Here is a 17,558-nt window from a genome sequence, read left to right as displayed (position 1 = left end):
GTCAGCCTATTATCAGTGAGGCCTTGAACACATTTAATACTTGCTTCATCACTACTTCACTAGATACAAAACGCAGACTAACGGAAAATGAATCATTTTCTAAACCCGATGACATTATGGGTTATTGCAAGCAGGTATGTGATGCAGTGCATAACGGCAACAGCAACACTAAAATCAATGCATGAATGAAAAAGGACAACAAATAGTAACAAAGAAAAACTTTTATTGTCAGGGGGGGAGTGGGTATAAAACTGCTGCAAGGTAAATCAGAACCATGACAGTGAGGATGGACATATTTCACATTTGTCATAATGAGACATCACTTCATTCCAGCAGGGAGACCTCGTGGAAGTATGCACTGAGCATCTTGGTCCCCTGAATGTAGTTGGTTCTGAAAGTGGAAAGATAAAACAGCGATGAGCTCAATTAACCGGTGAATACTTGTCTTTATTACAAACCTGTAACAAAAAGGGCCATCGTAAAGATCATTCATGAAGAATTAAAGTTGTTGCGTCTCACTGTAATTATAACTTTTGTGTGGAAGAACTTAATTCGGTACTTGATCACGAAATTCAACATAACAACAACGTACCTGTTGAGCTTCTCGTTCTGTGAGTGAGCTCCATCATCAGAGGATCCAACAGGCAGCAGCATGACGTTACGCCCTGTGGCCTCCTGGAAGGTCAGGGTGACGGGGATGCTTCCACCCTCACGAGTCAGGTCAGGCTCCACTCCAAAGACTTTGGCACAGCAAGGAGGAGAACATGGAGAGAATAGTCACTAGGACTGGAAAACTAAATCTCTACAACGTTTTCATCTTTAACCATCAATAATAGGAATCAGATGACATGATATGAAAATCATCATATGAAACCGAAACTATCAACATAATTAGATAACAGTGGGTCTAACTGGGAGTATGTGTTTTGAGTGAACTGATCCTTTCACTATATACATCTCTGTACCTGTTTTCATGGCCTTTCGACCTGCCATGTAGTGTGGGTGGTTGAAGTCAGAGACCCAGGCCTTGGCTCCGTGGCCCATGTACACTTTCAGCTTGTTGGGGCTCCCCAGTTCAGCAAACTTCTTCTGCAGATGATCGTTAACCTTGATGGAGAAAAAGAAAAAAACATGAATGACAGTCTAGGTCCAGACTCGAGTCCCTCAAAACAAAACGCCTTTCTGTTTCAGCATCAGTTTTAAAACCCTCATTTGAATATTACCTTTATAAACGTGGATGTACATTGTGTTTTTATCTCCTGTTGGGTGACATAATGTGCAGTTTGAAATGTTTCTATAATGTTCCCGAATGTAAATGTGGGTGTATTTGCTTATTTGTATCACTGGTTTCTGTTTGTATTACTCTGTAGGTGTAATTTTATGTAATGTGATAAGTAATTTAAATAATTAAAACATTAATTTCTTTCCATCTTTAATGAACTTCCTGACTTTTCATTCATTACTTCTCCTTGATTGCTGCCTTGGTAACAACTTGGCAAACGTACCACTTACCAAACTTGCTTTGTGACAAGAGTTAATTAAACAATGAGTATTTTAAACCTTATTCTTCAGCAGAACTACTGTTAATCACTGATTTATTTATAGCCATATTCACGAAAAACAAAATGTGACAGAGTCATCTTTGTGACACACTACCACTGAGGGACTCGAGTCATCAAGTTTTAAATTACACTGGCAGCAATTATAATTTTTTTTCCACACCACAACCTTTATTGTGTTCTGGTCACATGACCACTACCATTTGCCAGCAGTAGAATGGGTGTTAGGCTATTTCGGTGTCTACCTGCTTCTCCACCACTTTGGGGTCCATGTCGGGGACGAGGCGGATGGAGAACTTGCCGATGACCTTGCGGGGGATAACAGTCTTGGCTCCTGTTTCAGAGAAAGCTCCCTCGATACCGTGAAGAGACAGAGATGGATACCTCCAGCGGTGCATCAGGAGTTTCTCCTACAGGACAAAAGAAGAAGAGTACACTTACATGATCATGACTTACCATGCAGTAATGTAATGTCTGTTTGAGTGGCAACAGAAATCAATGCCTTGCCTTGGTGTCATGCATCAGCTGTTCCACTCCGACGTCTTTGGAGTATTCATCCAAGTCAAACTCTATCTTCTCATACAGCTTTTTCTCGTCATCCGTCACAGGGGCCACGTCATCGCTCATCCCAGGAATCAAAATCTTCCCCTTCCCATCTAAGAGGGTGCCTGTTTAGAGAGACGCAAGCAAAAGATTTAAACACCGCTGAAAACGTCAAAGACTCAAAACTAGTTTTGCGAGACTGTGGCTCAAATGTCAGCATCACTTGCCCATGAGTGCAATCAGGTCGGTCATGGCTTCATGAACAGAGCCACCAAAAACCCCCGAGTGCAGGTCCTTGTCGCCGCATTTTACCTTTAAATAAAAAAATAAAAAAACATTTGAATGTGCTTCTTCAGAATACAATATCACAAAAAACCGCATGACATTTGTGTTGTGCTGGAAGAGCTGCATTACTATAGAACTAGGTTTGGTTCTTGCTGCATCTTAAGTGATTACGCTAAGAATTCAAAACAGCACTACAATCAGACTGCACCTCAATGAAGAAGTAGCAGATTCCTCTCAGGCCGTAGGTGATGCAGGGTTTGGTCTTGCCGAGCCAATAGTTGTCGGAGATGCAGACGTAGTCCACGTCTTTTAAGAAGGTGTCTTTTCGTGCAAACACCAGTTCATCCAGGCCCTCAGATCCAGACTCCTCCATCCCCTCGAAGCAGAATTTGATGTTGATGGGAAGCTCCTGCAGGAAGTGAGATAAGGGGAGAAAGAACAGTTTTGAAACGGAGTTGAAAGGGAGCACAAAACCATCCGACTCGTTCATTGAGAAAATAACTTTGATATTGATCATAGAGTAGATCCTGGGATTGTTGACTGAAGCTCCTTACAGCATGTCGCTGTGATACTTTCCTCAGACAAGCTGTTCCAGAGAGACGTGAAAGTTTTTCAAAACGACGCAACACGGTGACGTGACTTGGTTTAATCATTAAGTGATGGCTGGATAAGACGCGACTACCGATTTCATCCAGAGACCTTTGACCTCCTCTCCTGCTGACGGCTCTCAAATGATCAATTGATTACAGAATCGGCTCTGCACTGAAATACAGAGAGAATGAATTTCTAGGTTTGATGCAGAATCATTTTGGAAAACCACTCCTGGTCACAACACCAAAAGCAATACTGTACAGTAATTCAACAAGATTCTGGATTATTATTTATCATGTTCCCACAGAAAAACAAATATACGGCTTTGAGCATTGCGTAGCTCGGTAGCAGTGTTTACATGTTGTCCCAAATAGTCTCTGTGAATGTTCGTGACAGATGGGTTTAACCTATAATTATCATTCCACTCTCCATAAATGCCAAACAATGTTATGCTCAATGCCATAAAACCACATCGGCATATTTCTCCATTCCAAGCAATGGAATCAGTCAATTCTGATCCGTTCTGTTGTTTCCCCATCACCGTTCAACCGCACCCAATTTGGCAAGTCATGAATAACTGAACCAAACCAGAACAGGTTTGTTTGTATCGTCTCCACAGTGAAACGCTCTGCGACACCATCATCAATGACACCGGCTGCCTGGACTGTGATCACACACAGTCTTGTAACAGAGGTCTGGTCATTGTTGAACAATGGTTGTTCTCAGGAAATGTGGCTGCGTCAGTGGCACAAGGATGATCTCGGCCTTGCTGGTTTGATTTCTTGAAGCAGGACGTCTTACTGTCAACTGGACAATGCAGTTGTGGTTTTGTCAACTCTAACCCGAGAAACAATTTGTTGTCCCTAAAATCAATATGTGCCCACTGAATCAGAATATGGTTTATTACAAAGTAGTTTCTTACTTTTGGTGGATACAATAAACTTATTAAGAGGAAATAAAGGGTAAAGAAAGATTCCATAAGTAAGAGAAGAAGACTGTGGTGGGAACTTCACCTGCTGGATCTTCTGGTGGGCCTCAATGCAGTTGAACCAGGCCAACACTGGACCCTTGTCATCAGTTGAGCCTCTTCCGTAGAGCTTACCTGCAAATAGTAAACAGTGTTTTAGTTGAAAGTCTTTGGTCTTTATTTTATTGCAGTTATTATAAGGCTTATGAATTTACATTGTCTAGGCATAGCTATATATGTAACACAAGAAGAAAAACATTATTAATGTATTCTCTCATTCAAAGTTACTTGCTAGTAGTACCAGCAAAGTTAAGGAAGCCTTTCACACAATGAACAGCGTGAGGCAAAGTCCAGCAACTAAACAACTGGATAGTAAAACACGACATAAGCAAGAAAGATCAGAGCTGAGCAGACAGGAATGAGACAGGAGGAAGTGGATGTGGAACTTTCTGTCAGCTGACTTTCACCAGAAAGCACACGAGACTTTTGGGTTTTGGAATTATTAGCACAAAAAAAACATGAAGGAAAAAGGTTAAAAAAAAACCAAAAGATCTGACCAGTTCTCATGTCATCAAACATAAACTGAAAATATGTGCGGCCTAATAGTATAGCATGTAGAAGTCCTTCTGTGACGTTTAACACACAGCACAAGCACACCTTCAGAGACAGCATTTGCATCATTGTACAGGCTTTAAGGATGCTAAGTGACAGCTGCAGAGTTGGTGAATAGCAGACGATGATCAAACATCCATCATCCATCATCTTGTAATACATTTATGAGATAAAATGTTTCACTTGAGCCATTTTTGGCTTCTGTAAAGCTGAATGTATTCTTGTTAAACACATCTGCACTTGCTCAACTAGACCTGTGAGGTTTGCAGAGAAGACGAGATTAAGAGCACGGCACTACTGGGCTGTACTTTAGTAACATGCTGCACACTGCGATATGATCAAAAGTACAACGCTGATAAAAACAAGATGTTACATTTAAGTAATGACGAGTACAAAAGCGACCTCTCTGCTCTCCAAAGAAAGAGTTTCATGTAATAGTTGTGTGCAGACATTTTGATATCTTCTCAGATACTAAATGACCAGTTTCATTTTATTCTGTAGCTCAGTAAAACTCGGCTTTACTTTAACTGTCCTCTTTGTTTCTGTCTCTGTAGGACAAGTTGGTCATTCATTTCAGTGCAAAGTGACACTATATTGTTGCCACGCTGAAAAAGAAGGTTATGTGATCGTCACATCAAAGACTGGGAAAAAGAAACCTCACGAAGTCAACCTCATCACATCTCGTCTTACATGCCAAAACAGCATTCCGGTCTACTGCAATAAGTTGCAATAGAGCCGCTTTGTTTCTCACGGACAAACTTTCCGTGTCATATTGAAACAGAAACAAAAAAAACATCTGCTCTCACCGTCTTTCTCCACCAGAGTGAAAGGCTCTGTATCCCAGCCATCATCAATGCTAGCCGGCTGGACATCCAGGTGGCCGTAGATACACACGGTCTTCTTGCCCGGGTCCGACCCCAAACTCCCCAGGATGATAGGCGGCAGAGGGATCTCCTCTCCAGAGGGAAGCTGCATACACAAACAAAAACAGCATGACATTTTAGTACAGGTTCAAGGAAAACCAATGAATTACTAGTGATGACGTCGAAACATTAACACACCTTCTGTTTGCCGATGTCCACCATCTCCACTGTTCCCCCCAGCTTCTCGATGTCCTTGGCGGCCATCTCCATCATCTTCTTGATCTCCCCGCGCTTCTCTGGCCAAGCAGACACGCTCGGGACTGCGACCCAGTCTGCAAGACGCTGGGGACACCGAGCAAGATTCACATACATGTTAATGCCCCGGAGCAAATGTGTCTTTGCACTTTGATCACGTGAAGACAGACATTTGACTGCAAACGTTGACTGTAACAGCAAAAGGTCGTACAACACTTCCCTCAGGATGAGCTTACCTGCACGTACAGATCCTGGTGTTCGTCCACATACTTGAAAAGTGCTTCGAGATGAGCCATCTTGTCCAGCGACAGGAGCTGAGGGTTTACAAGGCAGAGTGGAGTGAGAGTCAACCTTCAGCCCTTTGCCGTCTTATGAGAGGAAGAAGAAAAAAAAACACGCCCTGCTGCAAACCTGCTGAGCCCTGCACTATTTGTACCCCCTTCTGTCATGCATGCAGAGCCAGAACAGCACGAATCAGATCAGGAAGTTGAGTTGGTGACAGTTTTGAAAATGTTTGTCACAGCTGCTACTTCATGCATCTTGTAGTTTTTTTATAAACAGAAAAGCAGCCACATAGAAAGTTGCAAAAAGGTCCCATTACAGCAGAAGGGTCACTTCCCTCCCTTTAAGTTCCATGTGTGAACATTTATAACATCACTTTAAGTTTTTAGGTTTAACTTGGAAGAATATGTATGAAAACCTCATTATAATTACTTGGTCAGTTATGAGAACTCACTTCGCGTTTATTCCCGGACAGCTGATGTCCACACGTGACTCTTCTCACCTGACAGACACTTCCTGTGTTTCCTAATGACGTGGACACGCGGCTGTAACGTTGAAACTTGTTAATGTTTTCTTCCACGCACGAAATAACAAGAGGGCAGAGAGATTTCCTCACATCAGTGGGCGTCAGTAACGGAGTTGTACCCCAAACCGGACAGTTTTTAGCTAATGTTTCAATACAATTCACTTACAATGTTGATAAAAATGATCGTGTAATGTTTTCAGTTGATTTAATGGTGTTAAACTGAAGTTAAACTTCGTACCTTTCAAACGAAATATTGTTGTAATTATTACAGTTAGCTTTGCCTTTACCAGAGTCGTTAAAACGATGCTAACACCGGTGAATTAGCCGTGCACTGCCTAATCCGTGGGGACTTCTATCCTCGTTGTAAACACTTGCTGCTGCTGGTTTTTCGTTAGTGGCTTTTTGATTATTTTCACTGCGCAAAGGATTGTGGGTCAGCGGCAGATGCTGCGTCATGATCGTCCATGAAGACCAGAAACAGTTGAGGGAGAAGAGCGACCCTCTTTGACGAATCTACGTACGTTTACACATGAGAGCAGCTCAGGTGCAACAGTGGTGGAAGTAGTACTACAAGTAAAAAGCATGTATTTAAAAGTACAATAGTATTTGCATCATAATATACTTTAAGTAGGACCATTTCGTGATAATGTACAGGACATTTTATTATTGGTTTATGATTATTGTACATTAATGTGTACATAACTAAAACATTACTTTATATACACTACTGCTGGTAGCTTGTGAATTTCCCCCTGTAGATCAATAAAGTGTTGATGTATGATTATTACATTTTGTAATATTAATCTGACTGGGAAGTAACAGTCATGAATGTAGTGGAGTAAAAAGTACAATATTAACCTCTGAAATGACCTTTCCTGCAGGTCAGTGCAATTCAGAGCAGAGTAATCTCAAAGCCAACCTCACTACAAACTACAGCTAACCCAGAAGAACTAGGAATGGTACTGCTGGTCCAGCTCCTTGGAGGGGAGTTACCATCGTTACCACTGTCCCTGTGTTTTGGAGGGCAATCCGGGTCATAGTATTCACTGGTAGCGGCACCTTCAACTTCAGGAAATTCATTTTCACTGTTAAAGTCACTGCTGTCATCTGGAGGAGAGAGTGGTAGTTGTTACCAACGTCACAGACGACTGCAGTAAAGTATTTGGCACATAATCAAGTCCAACGTGATAATTAAGTTGTGAATCATTAGTGAAAGCCAGATTAACAATCAAAGGGCAATGGCAAATCGTAAATAATTGTGTAACAGTAACACAAAGCAAAGCCAGTAAATAAGTTACAAACAAATTTAAAAACTTAGTTTCAAGTTTATTAACATTACTGGTCACAAATGTTAATATGTACTATGTTAATATATAATGACAAAGTAATCCTGTAGCACTCTTCAAAAGTTACATGTGGTCGAGCTTTGAAAAAGGACATACAGGCCCAGACTTATTAACCTGGTGGGACGGCTTTCTTCGTACAGAAACAAGGATTTATGTCAATGAAGACATTGCAACAATCTACTGACAGTGAACACACGTTCATTCATTATTTGAGGGCCATTGGTTTTGTTGAGTTTCGTCGATCAGCTGCCGTCCTGAGAAGTTACAGCTCTTTTAAAATGAATTTATAGACCACATCAATTATGTGAATAAAAACCTGGCCGCACAAAATACAAATTAGGCTTAAATATATGTGCACATACGTTTTCTAACACTTGTAACATAGGCCAATTCTGACTTTTACTTGGAATGTATTTTTCAGTCATGAAATATGAATATTATATATATTTATATTATATATAAAACATATTTACTTGGTCCAGACATGTTTTTATCAGTTAAACAAAACATTAAAATACATTAAATTCAAAGCACCTACTCTCCATCTCCAACAGTAGACACATTTTTTATGCTGCATACAGATATGGAGTATTGCTTCGCTGTTGTATTGCATTACATTTCACAGTTGTACCTAATAAACCTGGTAACTCAGTATAAATATATATGTACTGTGTATATATATACATATGCACCATTTCTGTCTTGTTTTTATGTATACTGTATGATCTTATATATGATCTCAGTAACAGAATGTTAACTTATTCCCACCAACTGTTGCTCAGTTTTATATCAAAGCAAAATGAGTAAACTTGTGTTTTTATATATTTTTTTCCACATAATGTATTTCAGAGCATTGCTGGATTTTTCTGTCAGTTTTAAATATTTTCCATAATGGCCAATTTAAAATAATTACAAGCATAATCAAAGAAAAATAAATATCTTCGTGTGGCAATAGACTTTATTGCATATATTTCAAGTACACAAACACTCCATGTATTCTGCTACTGCACCACAGGTCGAATGAACACACTCAAAAGTCTTAACAGTTAAAACAAACAAACAAATCAAAAGGCCTGGATGTTCAGTCAGAGAAAGAGAAAATCATTTGTAGGCATTGGCTTTATGTTTGGGCAAGAAGTTGAAACTCGTTGGTACCGGTCCAAGTAGCATTTCACTGGAGAGGGGAAAAGTAAGATATTATAATCAGTAAATACATACATTCCGCAGTTATTCTTAGTGTAGCTTGATGGTTTAAAAATGGTTTCCTGCTCACCTAATCCTGACCCAGTCCCCAGCATGTTGACTGGCCATTAGTGACTCCAGGTAGTTCCTGCCCAGGTAGAACGGAGGTCTCTCGTTGATCTTCTGAGGCACCCGTTCCAACAGGCCTACAGGAATATATCTGAGAGACAGAGATAGTACTATAATAATAAGTGTGTTTCTGGATCAAATGGCAAGCCATGAATATTTCTTGTTGTTGTTATTAGCAGAAGAAATATATTGCAAGTGCGTGTTGTTGCCCACCTGCACATGAAGGAGAGCCACTCCAGCATGAAGGTGCGCGTCTTCTCCACACCTCGAGTGTCGGAGCCCCAGTGCTCCAGACCGAAGTTGCTGAAATCCCGGAGGACGTCCAGTCGCTCACTGGACGAGATGTCCCAGTGTCTGCGCTCCTTTATTTCAGTGAAGATCCAGGGCTTAATGAGAGCACCCCTGAAGAGACAAAAAAAATCAAGTTCAAGTTCTCCACAAAGAAAACTGGGCTCCGTAAAATGGAGTAGTTCCTCTGGTCGGGATTCTTTGTGTGACTACTGTGCTCCAAGTTATTGTAAAAGTAAGAACGCACAGGAAATAACAGAAACACCCCCTAAAAAAACAGAATCATTACTAGCACAAAAAAAGGTATAATGCAGCTATAGAGCTAATTAGCTGTCAGCCTTAACTCTGACAATTTCAAAACGTAGCTAGCTAACAGTAGCAAAACATCTGTCTCTATCCCAAAATTTCTGTTTTTTTATCTAATCTATCCATTTCGCAGTAACTCACTGTCCACTAGACAGCGCTGTGGGGCCCACTGCCCAGTGGTTGACAATAGCTGGCGTAGACCACATAATAATGTGACATTTCCATCGGCGTTTCCATTCATTCGTCTGTACCGTGTGTATTCACTAAAGTGGCACCAACCTTGCAATCATAATGCCAGAAACTCCAGTTTCTCTTGCTTTCATGGCATCTTCATAGGACAGTATGTCTCCATTACCTGGGACAGTAAACACAGGTCACCTCAGGTCACCTCATCACCAACAAATGATGACCCTTCCACAGCTTGTGCATAATATACAGTTCTCTACACCTCAGAGGGGGTTTGTTATTGTGATAGTATTGAACTCTACGCAGCTAAAATCTGAGGTAAACCAAATTCACACACCAAACAGCGGGACAGGACTAGCCAGCTTGGAACAGGTGTTGATGTAGTCCCAGTCAGCCGACTTAGTGTAGCGCTGCTCTTTGGATCGGCCATGCAGCTGGAAGAAAACTACAGCATCAGTGGTGTGTCATCACACTTTGAAACAGACTCGTATTCATTTGCAGATACAAAAATGACAAAAGGAGAAGGAAAAACTATTCTGCACAGCTGACGACAAATAAAAAAAACAAGTGGCTGGAAATGACAACGACACACACTTAATAAGAGTCAGAGAAAATGCAAAATGGGAACACATGAAGTGAGACAAATAAAGAGTCATATCTGGTGCTCAAACAATGCATTCTGGAGAGGCGTCCACTCCACATGGTCTTAAAAAGACACGACTGGAAATGAGACTCGGTTTGACTTCCATAGTTGTCGTGTATTTCGTGACTCATGCTGCGACTGTATTAATTATGATTTTCACCGCATGGTGTGGGTCAATACCTTTTTACACCCATGCCTCTTCTGTTACAGTTGCAACACTTTGTCCGTTTATTTATGCTGCTTTTACACAAGACTGACCGTGATCATAGAGACGTCCCACTTCTTCATCTCCGGGATGAGTTTGTGTGCTACGTTGCACTTCTCCTGAACACCAGTGCGGATCTTGACCGTTAAAGGGACGTCAAGCACCTCCAGGAGGGAAAGAAAACACATTCTCATTCACCCTTACACTTTGTGGAAAACATTTTCCTGGACGGATTATTAAAAACTAGTTGAACACTTGCATACCGTACATATTAAATGACAGTATTTTCTGCTGAAAGCCTAAATTCACCACGATATCAAATTCAGACACGTACATGGTTCATTCCCTTGATTATCTGTTCAAACTTTCTGGTGCGTGTCATCAAGCCGCAGCCTCCGCCCTGATGAGGGAAAGTAAACAAACACCACCTGTTAGTCAGTGACATGTTAATGTTTAATACTGCTTCATACACTCAATCATCACACACAAACGTCTGTCTGACTGTAAAGCTCTCACTCATCACAGCGCCATTTAATTCCCCCCACATGGCCTCCCGTATTTACCAGCATGCTGATCTTTTCTTTGTCGTTTATTGACCTCAACCACTGTAGAAAAACATGGTTTTACCAGCTGTGATGTTTACCTTCTTGTAGACGAGGTCAATGGGGCATCCGGAATTGATGTCCACAAAGTCGACATCAATGTTACCGTTGATGAGCTCTGCACACCTCGTCATGGTGTCGGGGAAGCAGCCCTCCACCTGGGGACACAGTCAGGACTTCAGAACTGAGGCCGTCTTTACTCTCACGCAAGTCCACAAGCCGCGTTTAAGACAACGGGGAAAAAAAAAAGCAATTCAACAGCTCTGAGGAGTCTCAACAATCTATGACGACATCACCTGGACGCCAAAAACATCTTCGCTTTCGTGGCGCTTCAGGAGGGCCCACTCTGACTGCTGCCCCTGCAGCAGGTTGGTGCACATGGCCATCTCCCCGCAGGTGATGTCTGCTCCGAAGCGCTTGCACACGCGACGGAAAGGCAGATTTCCACACTGAGGAAAGAGAAGGAATGTATTTAGTCAGGTCAAAACCTTATCCGTTTGGTGTGTTACTGGTTCTATAGTGACATTTTAACAGCAAATTTGATTTGTCGGGCAGCATTTAACTACATCAAACCTCAGTGCTGGATTCAGTTTGGCTGTACTTACAGTTGTGAGAGGAGCAAGGTAGAGCTTGTCTTGAAAGTCCACCTTGAACACAGAGAAAGGGGATTACATGATGTTCCTTGGGTTATTTTAAATCATTTTGAAGGAGAGATGGTTGTCTATATATACTGGACATATATATATATATATATACACACATATATACCTGTTTCCTCTCACACGGGCGCAACTTGATGACATCTACATCAGTGAGAGGCCCAACCGTCTTCACTGGAGGCCGTTTATCTGGGCCGGCCTGTAGCTGGTCACAGAGCAAACACGTAAAAAAACATACTTCTAAAATGCCACGCAACACACATACCCCTATATCAGAGGTAGTAGTAGAGTAGAAATGTGTACCTGGGCTTCAGCCTCAGTAGACGCCTGCTGCTCCCCTCCTGTTAGATCTGCAGATAACTCAGCTGCACGAGTGTCACCTAAGAGTGTCAGAAAACTGAATTATCAACCGCTCTACTCAGGGGACAAAGAATGGCATGCATGTTGCCCAAATAAAATGAGGTGGGCTGATTAAATGAAAGCTCCAATGAGTGCCACAGAGACCCACGTCAGAGACACTTCCTTTTCACTGCTGATTACAGCACTTCTGTGTCGGTATAATTTCAAACCACTCATAGAACAAGAACGACCGACGGCTTCATTCTTAGCAGAAACACTGGCAGAATATTAATATTCCTGAAGGACATTTGCACTGCCAACAGATCACGTATAAGTGTGTCTTACCGTTCCCTTGCTGTTCTCTTTTCTCTTTGTTGTCCGAAAGTATTTTCAGGTACTCTTCTGACTTCTCGAAGGTCACCGAGCGCTTCCTCAGGCGAATCTGCAGGTCTTTACTGAGGCTGTTCTTCACCGGCGTCCGGCCCTCGTTGGCCTTAATTAGTTCGGCGTTCACCATGGTTTTGAAGTCAGGTGTCGTGTGCGCCTTGGCGTAGCGGCAGGAGAAACCATAACCGCACTTTCCGAATGTGTCATAGAGGTAGCAGCTCTCCCCGATGTCAGCGGGCTTGGTTGCCAAGTACTCGGCTACGTCGTGGTAAAAGCGGCATTTGTCTCCAAAGGGACATTCCCTGTTGTCCTGCATGGATGGGAAAAGTCACGACAATGACTGTCGGCTGGCATAGCGACTGAAGAGCACTTTGTGAATGGTCGGTTAGAGTTTCATACCTGAATGACTGAGGGACACAGTCGTTTTTCATCATAGGCGGTGGGCTTTGTGTGCGGCCTTGACTTATTCTGTCCCCGAATGCGTTTACCGTCTGGTTTGCCGCACTTATTCCCCTCCTCGGGGTCTAATTTGAGCTTTTTTGTGTCAGGTTCCTCAACAGAGGTCGCCTCCGTCTCCTCTACTTTGTCACCATCACTGGCCTTTTCCCCCTTTGGGCCCCGCCACTCAGAGTCTACGAACCCATGAAATTTCTCTTTGGTGGTCAGGAATCTGCAAATACAAGAAGAAAAAAAAGAAATGTAATGACCCGTCAGTTTGAAGATGTAACAACCTGACAAACAACACAGGAACTTTAAGTGCGAGCGGAATGAATAACGCAACATCACACTGTGTAATGTCTATGTGATTTGACACAGTGCCTTAGTTTGGCAAAGCTGTTTCTATTTCTATACCAATGAGATGTGAGACCGGAAACAGTTAAGGCCACCTTGATTATCATAACAGAGAAGAATATTTTGTGACATTTGCTTCCTGCTCTATTACCACAAAATGGTACAATTATAAGAATGTCTATTGATGTGGACCAGCCAATCCTTGGAGTGATACATAAGAACATACTCTGTGCAAGAAGTCGAGCACATTCACTACAGCTGCTAAGGCCTTTTGTGTAGTTCTGTTGGCTCCATCAGACAGAGCAGCGTGCAGTGTGCAATCTATGAGTCCATGCTACTCTGCAGGGAAAAAGTGGATCACTCTAATCAGGGTTGGAACCAGTTTCTAGCCCAAGTGTAGGGCATCTCTAGATATACCAATGAGGACAAGATGGAGCACGAGGCCGGGAGGCAGGCTGGAGTGACGTCAGCTTTGATACAAGCGTTATAACGGACTGATGGTGAAGAGGGAGCTGACGGGCAAGATGTGATGCAGAACAGGGAGATGGTGACGTTCAGAGTTTTGGCAGCTGTGTGGATGATGTCACATCAGCTGTCTGAATCGAGACTCTTGCACCAAACATACACTTTGGACAACAACTGAGATTGTGTGCAGTGATCTCCACCATGTATTAATTAGCTAGTTACTTACTGTGGCTTGAGGGCAGCTTCACCCTTCACAGCTACACTTGTCCTCTTTTCAACCGTTTCCTCTGCTGCTCTTTCCATCACACCTTCACAGGCGTTCTCCAAATCCTTTTCCCTGTAAAATGTACATCAGATTATCACTTTGAATCGAACACATCGCTTAACCGAAGAGCTATTGATCTCCTTCCTGGTCGAGGGACACGAGTAACGTTATGTCAGAAATACTCTGTACTGCATATTTCATTCATACGAGTTGACTCAACGTCAGTTGAAGCCACTCTATTCAACTCCCTGGTTGCCTGTCTGGTTAAATCTAATTAAAATCGGTGGAGTTACTTACATTTTATTTTCAAAGTTGCCAAGATAAACAGCTAACTCTCTCTGTTACTGTAGCATGCTTTGCTGGAACCTAACCCTGCTAGCAAGCTAACCGCTAACTTAAAGGCTGCTGAAGCAAACAGTCAACTAACCACTTGCTTGCAAATGCATTTGACGTTAATTTATAAAAAAGTCAAAAGTAAATGTCAAACAATTACAGTAAACGTGGATTACACTTCCGTCTCACACCCCAATATGCAACAATATAAGTTACAACTGCATGGGGAGGCAGTTGTGCTGCATTTTGGTAAAGTCCGTGGTGTACTGTGCGGACGTCTGACGAACATTAGTTCCGCGTAACACAGCTCGTAATCAGATTACATTTAATTGAATATACATTACATGTTTCAGTTTATAAATTATACTATATATATTACTAAATTACTTTTACAAAATAGAACTACAATAATAATTGAAACATTTAGTCAGATGCCTTTTTTGGATTTCACTTTTATTTTAAGATTGCATCCTCACATTCGAACATGTAATTTATACATCTTTGACCAAGGAAAAAAATGATTCACATGCAAATCAATTTTTGTCTACAAAGCTATTAAAGATGCAGAACATTATGCAGAAACTGATAGTTGATCCATTGTTTTAGTTCACCACCTTCTGTGATAGTAAATAAAATATGTTTGTGGTTTTGGATGATTGGTTGGAAAAAGAAGAAATTTGAAATGTGACCTTGGGAGTACAGGGAATTTATTTTAGAGACCTTATTAATCAAGAAAAATATTCGGCAGATTCATCCATAATTAAATGATTGTCGTTGTAGTCCCAACAGATACATTGAAACATTACAAAAGAGACATCCGCAAAGTCAGAAATCATATTCTAATTACAACATGAAGGAAAAAATGACTGCCATGAAGCAAAGCTCAGGTAAACGCAGCATCCACCATTATGTAACATCATAACACAGTTTCATTTAGTTTTTAGTGAGGCACTGAGTCTTTCTATCTTTGCATCAAACCGCTTCCGGCTGGAGTCCAGGACGTTGATGCCATTCTTCTGAAAGTTGTAGCCCACTCTCTGCAGCTCCCCGAGTCGCCCTGTAATGTTCTCGGTGCTGTAGTCTAACACTTTGGGCTTTTCCAGTATTTGCTTCATTGTTACTCCTCCTCTGAGGAGACAGTCCAGTTTAGAGCTCAGCGTGTCTGTCCCAATGTACAGAACCATTGGATAGCTGAGGATTAGTTTCTTCATGTCAGCTTCCCGACAGCTAAGTGAAACCATCCTCTCCTGGAGACTGTTGAAATTCTTTTTCAAATATTCATTGGAAAGATCCAGTATTTCTGCCCCGGGGCCTTGAAGCAGAGCAAGCATTTCTGAATCGCTCAACTTCAGAGAAGCTCTCAGGATATCGATGTTCGTCTTGACTCTCTTCGTGCTTCGGATGAGAATGTAAAGGTTTCTGGATATGACGGATTTGGGAAACTGCTCCGGATTCGTCCCGCCGAGTTCGGCGCAGGTGTCTTCCAGAAACTCCACCATCTGCTTGTTGAGCTCTAAACTGTTGGAGAATGTCCGCGGCGCCGTGCTCAGCAGCCGATGGAGGTCTTTGGTGTTCAGTCCCAGCGAGGTCAGAAAAACTATGTTCTTCTCCAAGTTCCCGTTATCACTGGACCGGAAGAAGGACTCTGGTGAGCGATCCAGGATGCTCACAATTTCTCCATCGGTCTTGAAGATGTCTCTCCACAGCGCCCAGCGCTGTTCCAGGTGTTCAATCGAGCGGGTGATGGCGCGCGGGTAACGGGATATGATGCTGGCGATTACTCTGCGGCTGGCGCCTTTACCTTGCAGGAACTTCGCGAGACCTTGCTCATTAGTGAAAGCTTTACGAAGCACCCCAGGCTGACGCTGGCGTGCCATCTTCACGTCAACTCCCATGAGATTCAGATTCTCCAGCAGAGATACATTCTCTGTGTTCACCGGCGGCTTTGGCTCACTGCTTTTTGCAGGGGCGCTGCAAAGGCCCCTGGGAAGGAAGGTTGACGTCGACTGAGCCTGAACGTGTCCAAAGCTGCGCTGCAACGTCACTGATCGATGAAAGCTGAGGAGAGCTCTCACTCCAGCTGCTGCTGCCATTTTTAATGAGGACCAGTTTCAGTGGACCTGAAGAAAAAAATAAACACATACATATATATATATATATATATATATATATATATATATACATATACATACATATATATACAAGCTCGTAAATGTATGTTAACTGTGAATGAAACAGGTCACGTTAATGTAACCTGACACAGGAACCGTCGTATTCTTATTTACAAGCTAACATTTAAGTGATAAACAGTACGACTGACTGAATGAAGTCTGTCGGTAACTTAGGTCTCAGACAAATTCATCGTTACTTTAACGTAACATATTCAACTGTTGAGACTTTATTCGCCCTTAAATGACTCAATAGAAAGTCCAGGTCAGCTCGTAACTGTAACGTTACAGTTATTTATAAATGTCTCAATCCATAGCCATTTTGTAGAAACTATATAAAAACACATACCATATACTTTTGGTTTCTTTTTGCCCCCCACATACTGGTGGTGAGGCATTAGGCATTTCTCACCGTGAACGTATGAAAGCGGAAACGTGAACGTCTTCTCGCGATATTTTGTCGTCCGAGAATAAAATAATCCAGACGACTATTGCTTAATTACCGCCATCTAGCGGGTTGGAGTTTAAAAGCACGCTGCTCATTTTTAACCTATAGTCTATGGTTTTAAACTAAGATAGAAGCAAATTACTTTAAATGAACTTTTACACAGTTCCACCTGTCATAGGATACACTCAATAGTAGATTATTATTATTATTATTATTATTATTATTATTATCCTCTCATACTATCAATTCAATAAACTTTTCAATTATATTTTCTAGATAATGGCATAAATGTGTAATGCCTTCTCCACACTGCAAGAATGTAGCTCTGGTGA

The 17,558-nt window shown here is 41.9% G+C and overlaps 3 protein-coding genes across 9 annotated transcripts; all 3 read right to left on the bottom strand.

The window, feature by feature from the left end:
- Nucleotides 1–205: 205 nt before the first annotated feature.
- Nucleotides 206–6,886, bottom strand: cndp2 (carnosine dipeptidase 2). Of its 5 annotated transcripts, none has more exons than XM_079287599.1 (13): nucleotides 6,574–6,886; nucleotides 6,412–6,502; nucleotides 5,912–5,989; nucleotides 5,619–5,762; nucleotides 5,364–5,526; nucleotides 3,992–4,080; nucleotides 2,596–2,796; nucleotides 2,330–2,414; nucleotides 2,067–2,227; nucleotides 1,805–1,969; nucleotides 966–1,107; nucleotides 593–740; nucleotides 206–391 (listed from the first exon to the last, which is right to left on the bottom strand). In XM_079287599.1, the coding sequence occupies exons 3-13, from the start codon at nucleotides 5,969–5,971 to the stop codon at nucleotides 325–327; spliced, it is 1,425 nt and encodes a 474-aa protein (XP_079143725.1). In that variant the 5' UTR covers nucleotides 5,972–5,989; nucleotides 6,412–6,502; nucleotides 6,574–6,886; the 3' UTR covers nucleotides 206–324. The 5 variants fall into 5 exon arrangements, with proteins under 5 accessions (XP_079143725.1, XP_079143727.1, XP_079143726.1 ...); XM_079287601.1 differs by having other exon boundaries at nucleotides 6,722–6,884; XM_079287600.1 differs by having other exon boundaries at nucleotides 6,771–6,875.
- A 1,883-nt stretch (nucleotides 6,887–8,769) lies between these two features.
- On the bottom strand, nucleotides 8,770–14,816 carry dus3l (dihydrouridine synthase 3-like). Of its 3 annotated transcripts, none has more exons than XM_079288139.1 (16): nucleotides 14,771–14,816; nucleotides 14,239–14,349; nucleotides 13,155–13,425; nucleotides 12,714–13,065; nucleotides 12,333–12,409; nucleotides 12,139–12,234; nucleotides 11,976–12,017; nucleotides 11,667–11,819; nucleotides 11,412–11,528; nucleotides 11,103–11,168; nucleotides 10,822–10,932; nucleotides 10,258–10,354; nucleotides 10,014–10,089; nucleotides 9,354–9,542; nucleotides 9,103–9,231; nucleotides 8,770–9,003 (listed from the first exon to the last, which is right to left on the bottom strand). In XM_079288139.1, the coding sequence occupies exons 2-16, from the start codon at nucleotides 14,313–14,315 to the stop codon at nucleotides 8,931–8,933; spliced, it is 1,926 nt and encodes a 641-aa protein (XP_079144265.1). In that variant the 5' UTR covers nucleotides 14,316–14,349; nucleotides 14,771–14,816; the 3' UTR covers nucleotides 8,770–8,930. The 3 variants fall into 3 exon arrangements, with proteins under 3 accessions (XP_079144265.1, XP_079144263.1, XP_079144264.1); XM_079288137.1 differs by having other exon boundaries at nucleotides 14,575–14,806; XM_079288138.1 differs by having other exon boundaries at nucleotides 12,139–12,228; nucleotides 14,575–14,806.
- Nucleotides 14,817–15,087: 271 nt separating this feature from the next.
- mterf1 (mitochondrial transcription termination factor 1) lies at nucleotides 15,088–17,213 on the bottom strand. Its single transcript, XM_079288292.1, has 2 exons — nucleotides 17,128–17,213; nucleotides 15,088–16,730 (listed from the first exon to the last, which is right to left on the bottom strand). The coding sequence occupies exon 2, from the start codon at nucleotides 16,701–16,703 to the stop codon at nucleotides 15,540–15,542; it is 1,164 nt and encodes a 387-aa protein (XP_079144418.1). The 5' UTR covers nucleotides 16,704–16,730; nucleotides 17,128–17,213; the 3' UTR covers nucleotides 15,088–15,539.
- Between the last annotated feature and the right edge of the window lie 345 nt (nucleotides 17,214–17,558).

Source organism: Melanostigma gelatinosum (genome assembly GCF_949748355.1).
Source record: "Melanostigma gelatinosum genome assembly, chromosome: 17".
Taxonomy (NCBI): domain Eukaryota; kingdom Metazoa; phylum Chordata; class Actinopteri; order Perciformes; family Zoarcidae; genus Melanostigma; species Melanostigma gelatinosum.
Note: the sequence above shows the minus strand (reverse complement) of the source record. Positions and strands in the feature narration are given on the sequence as shown.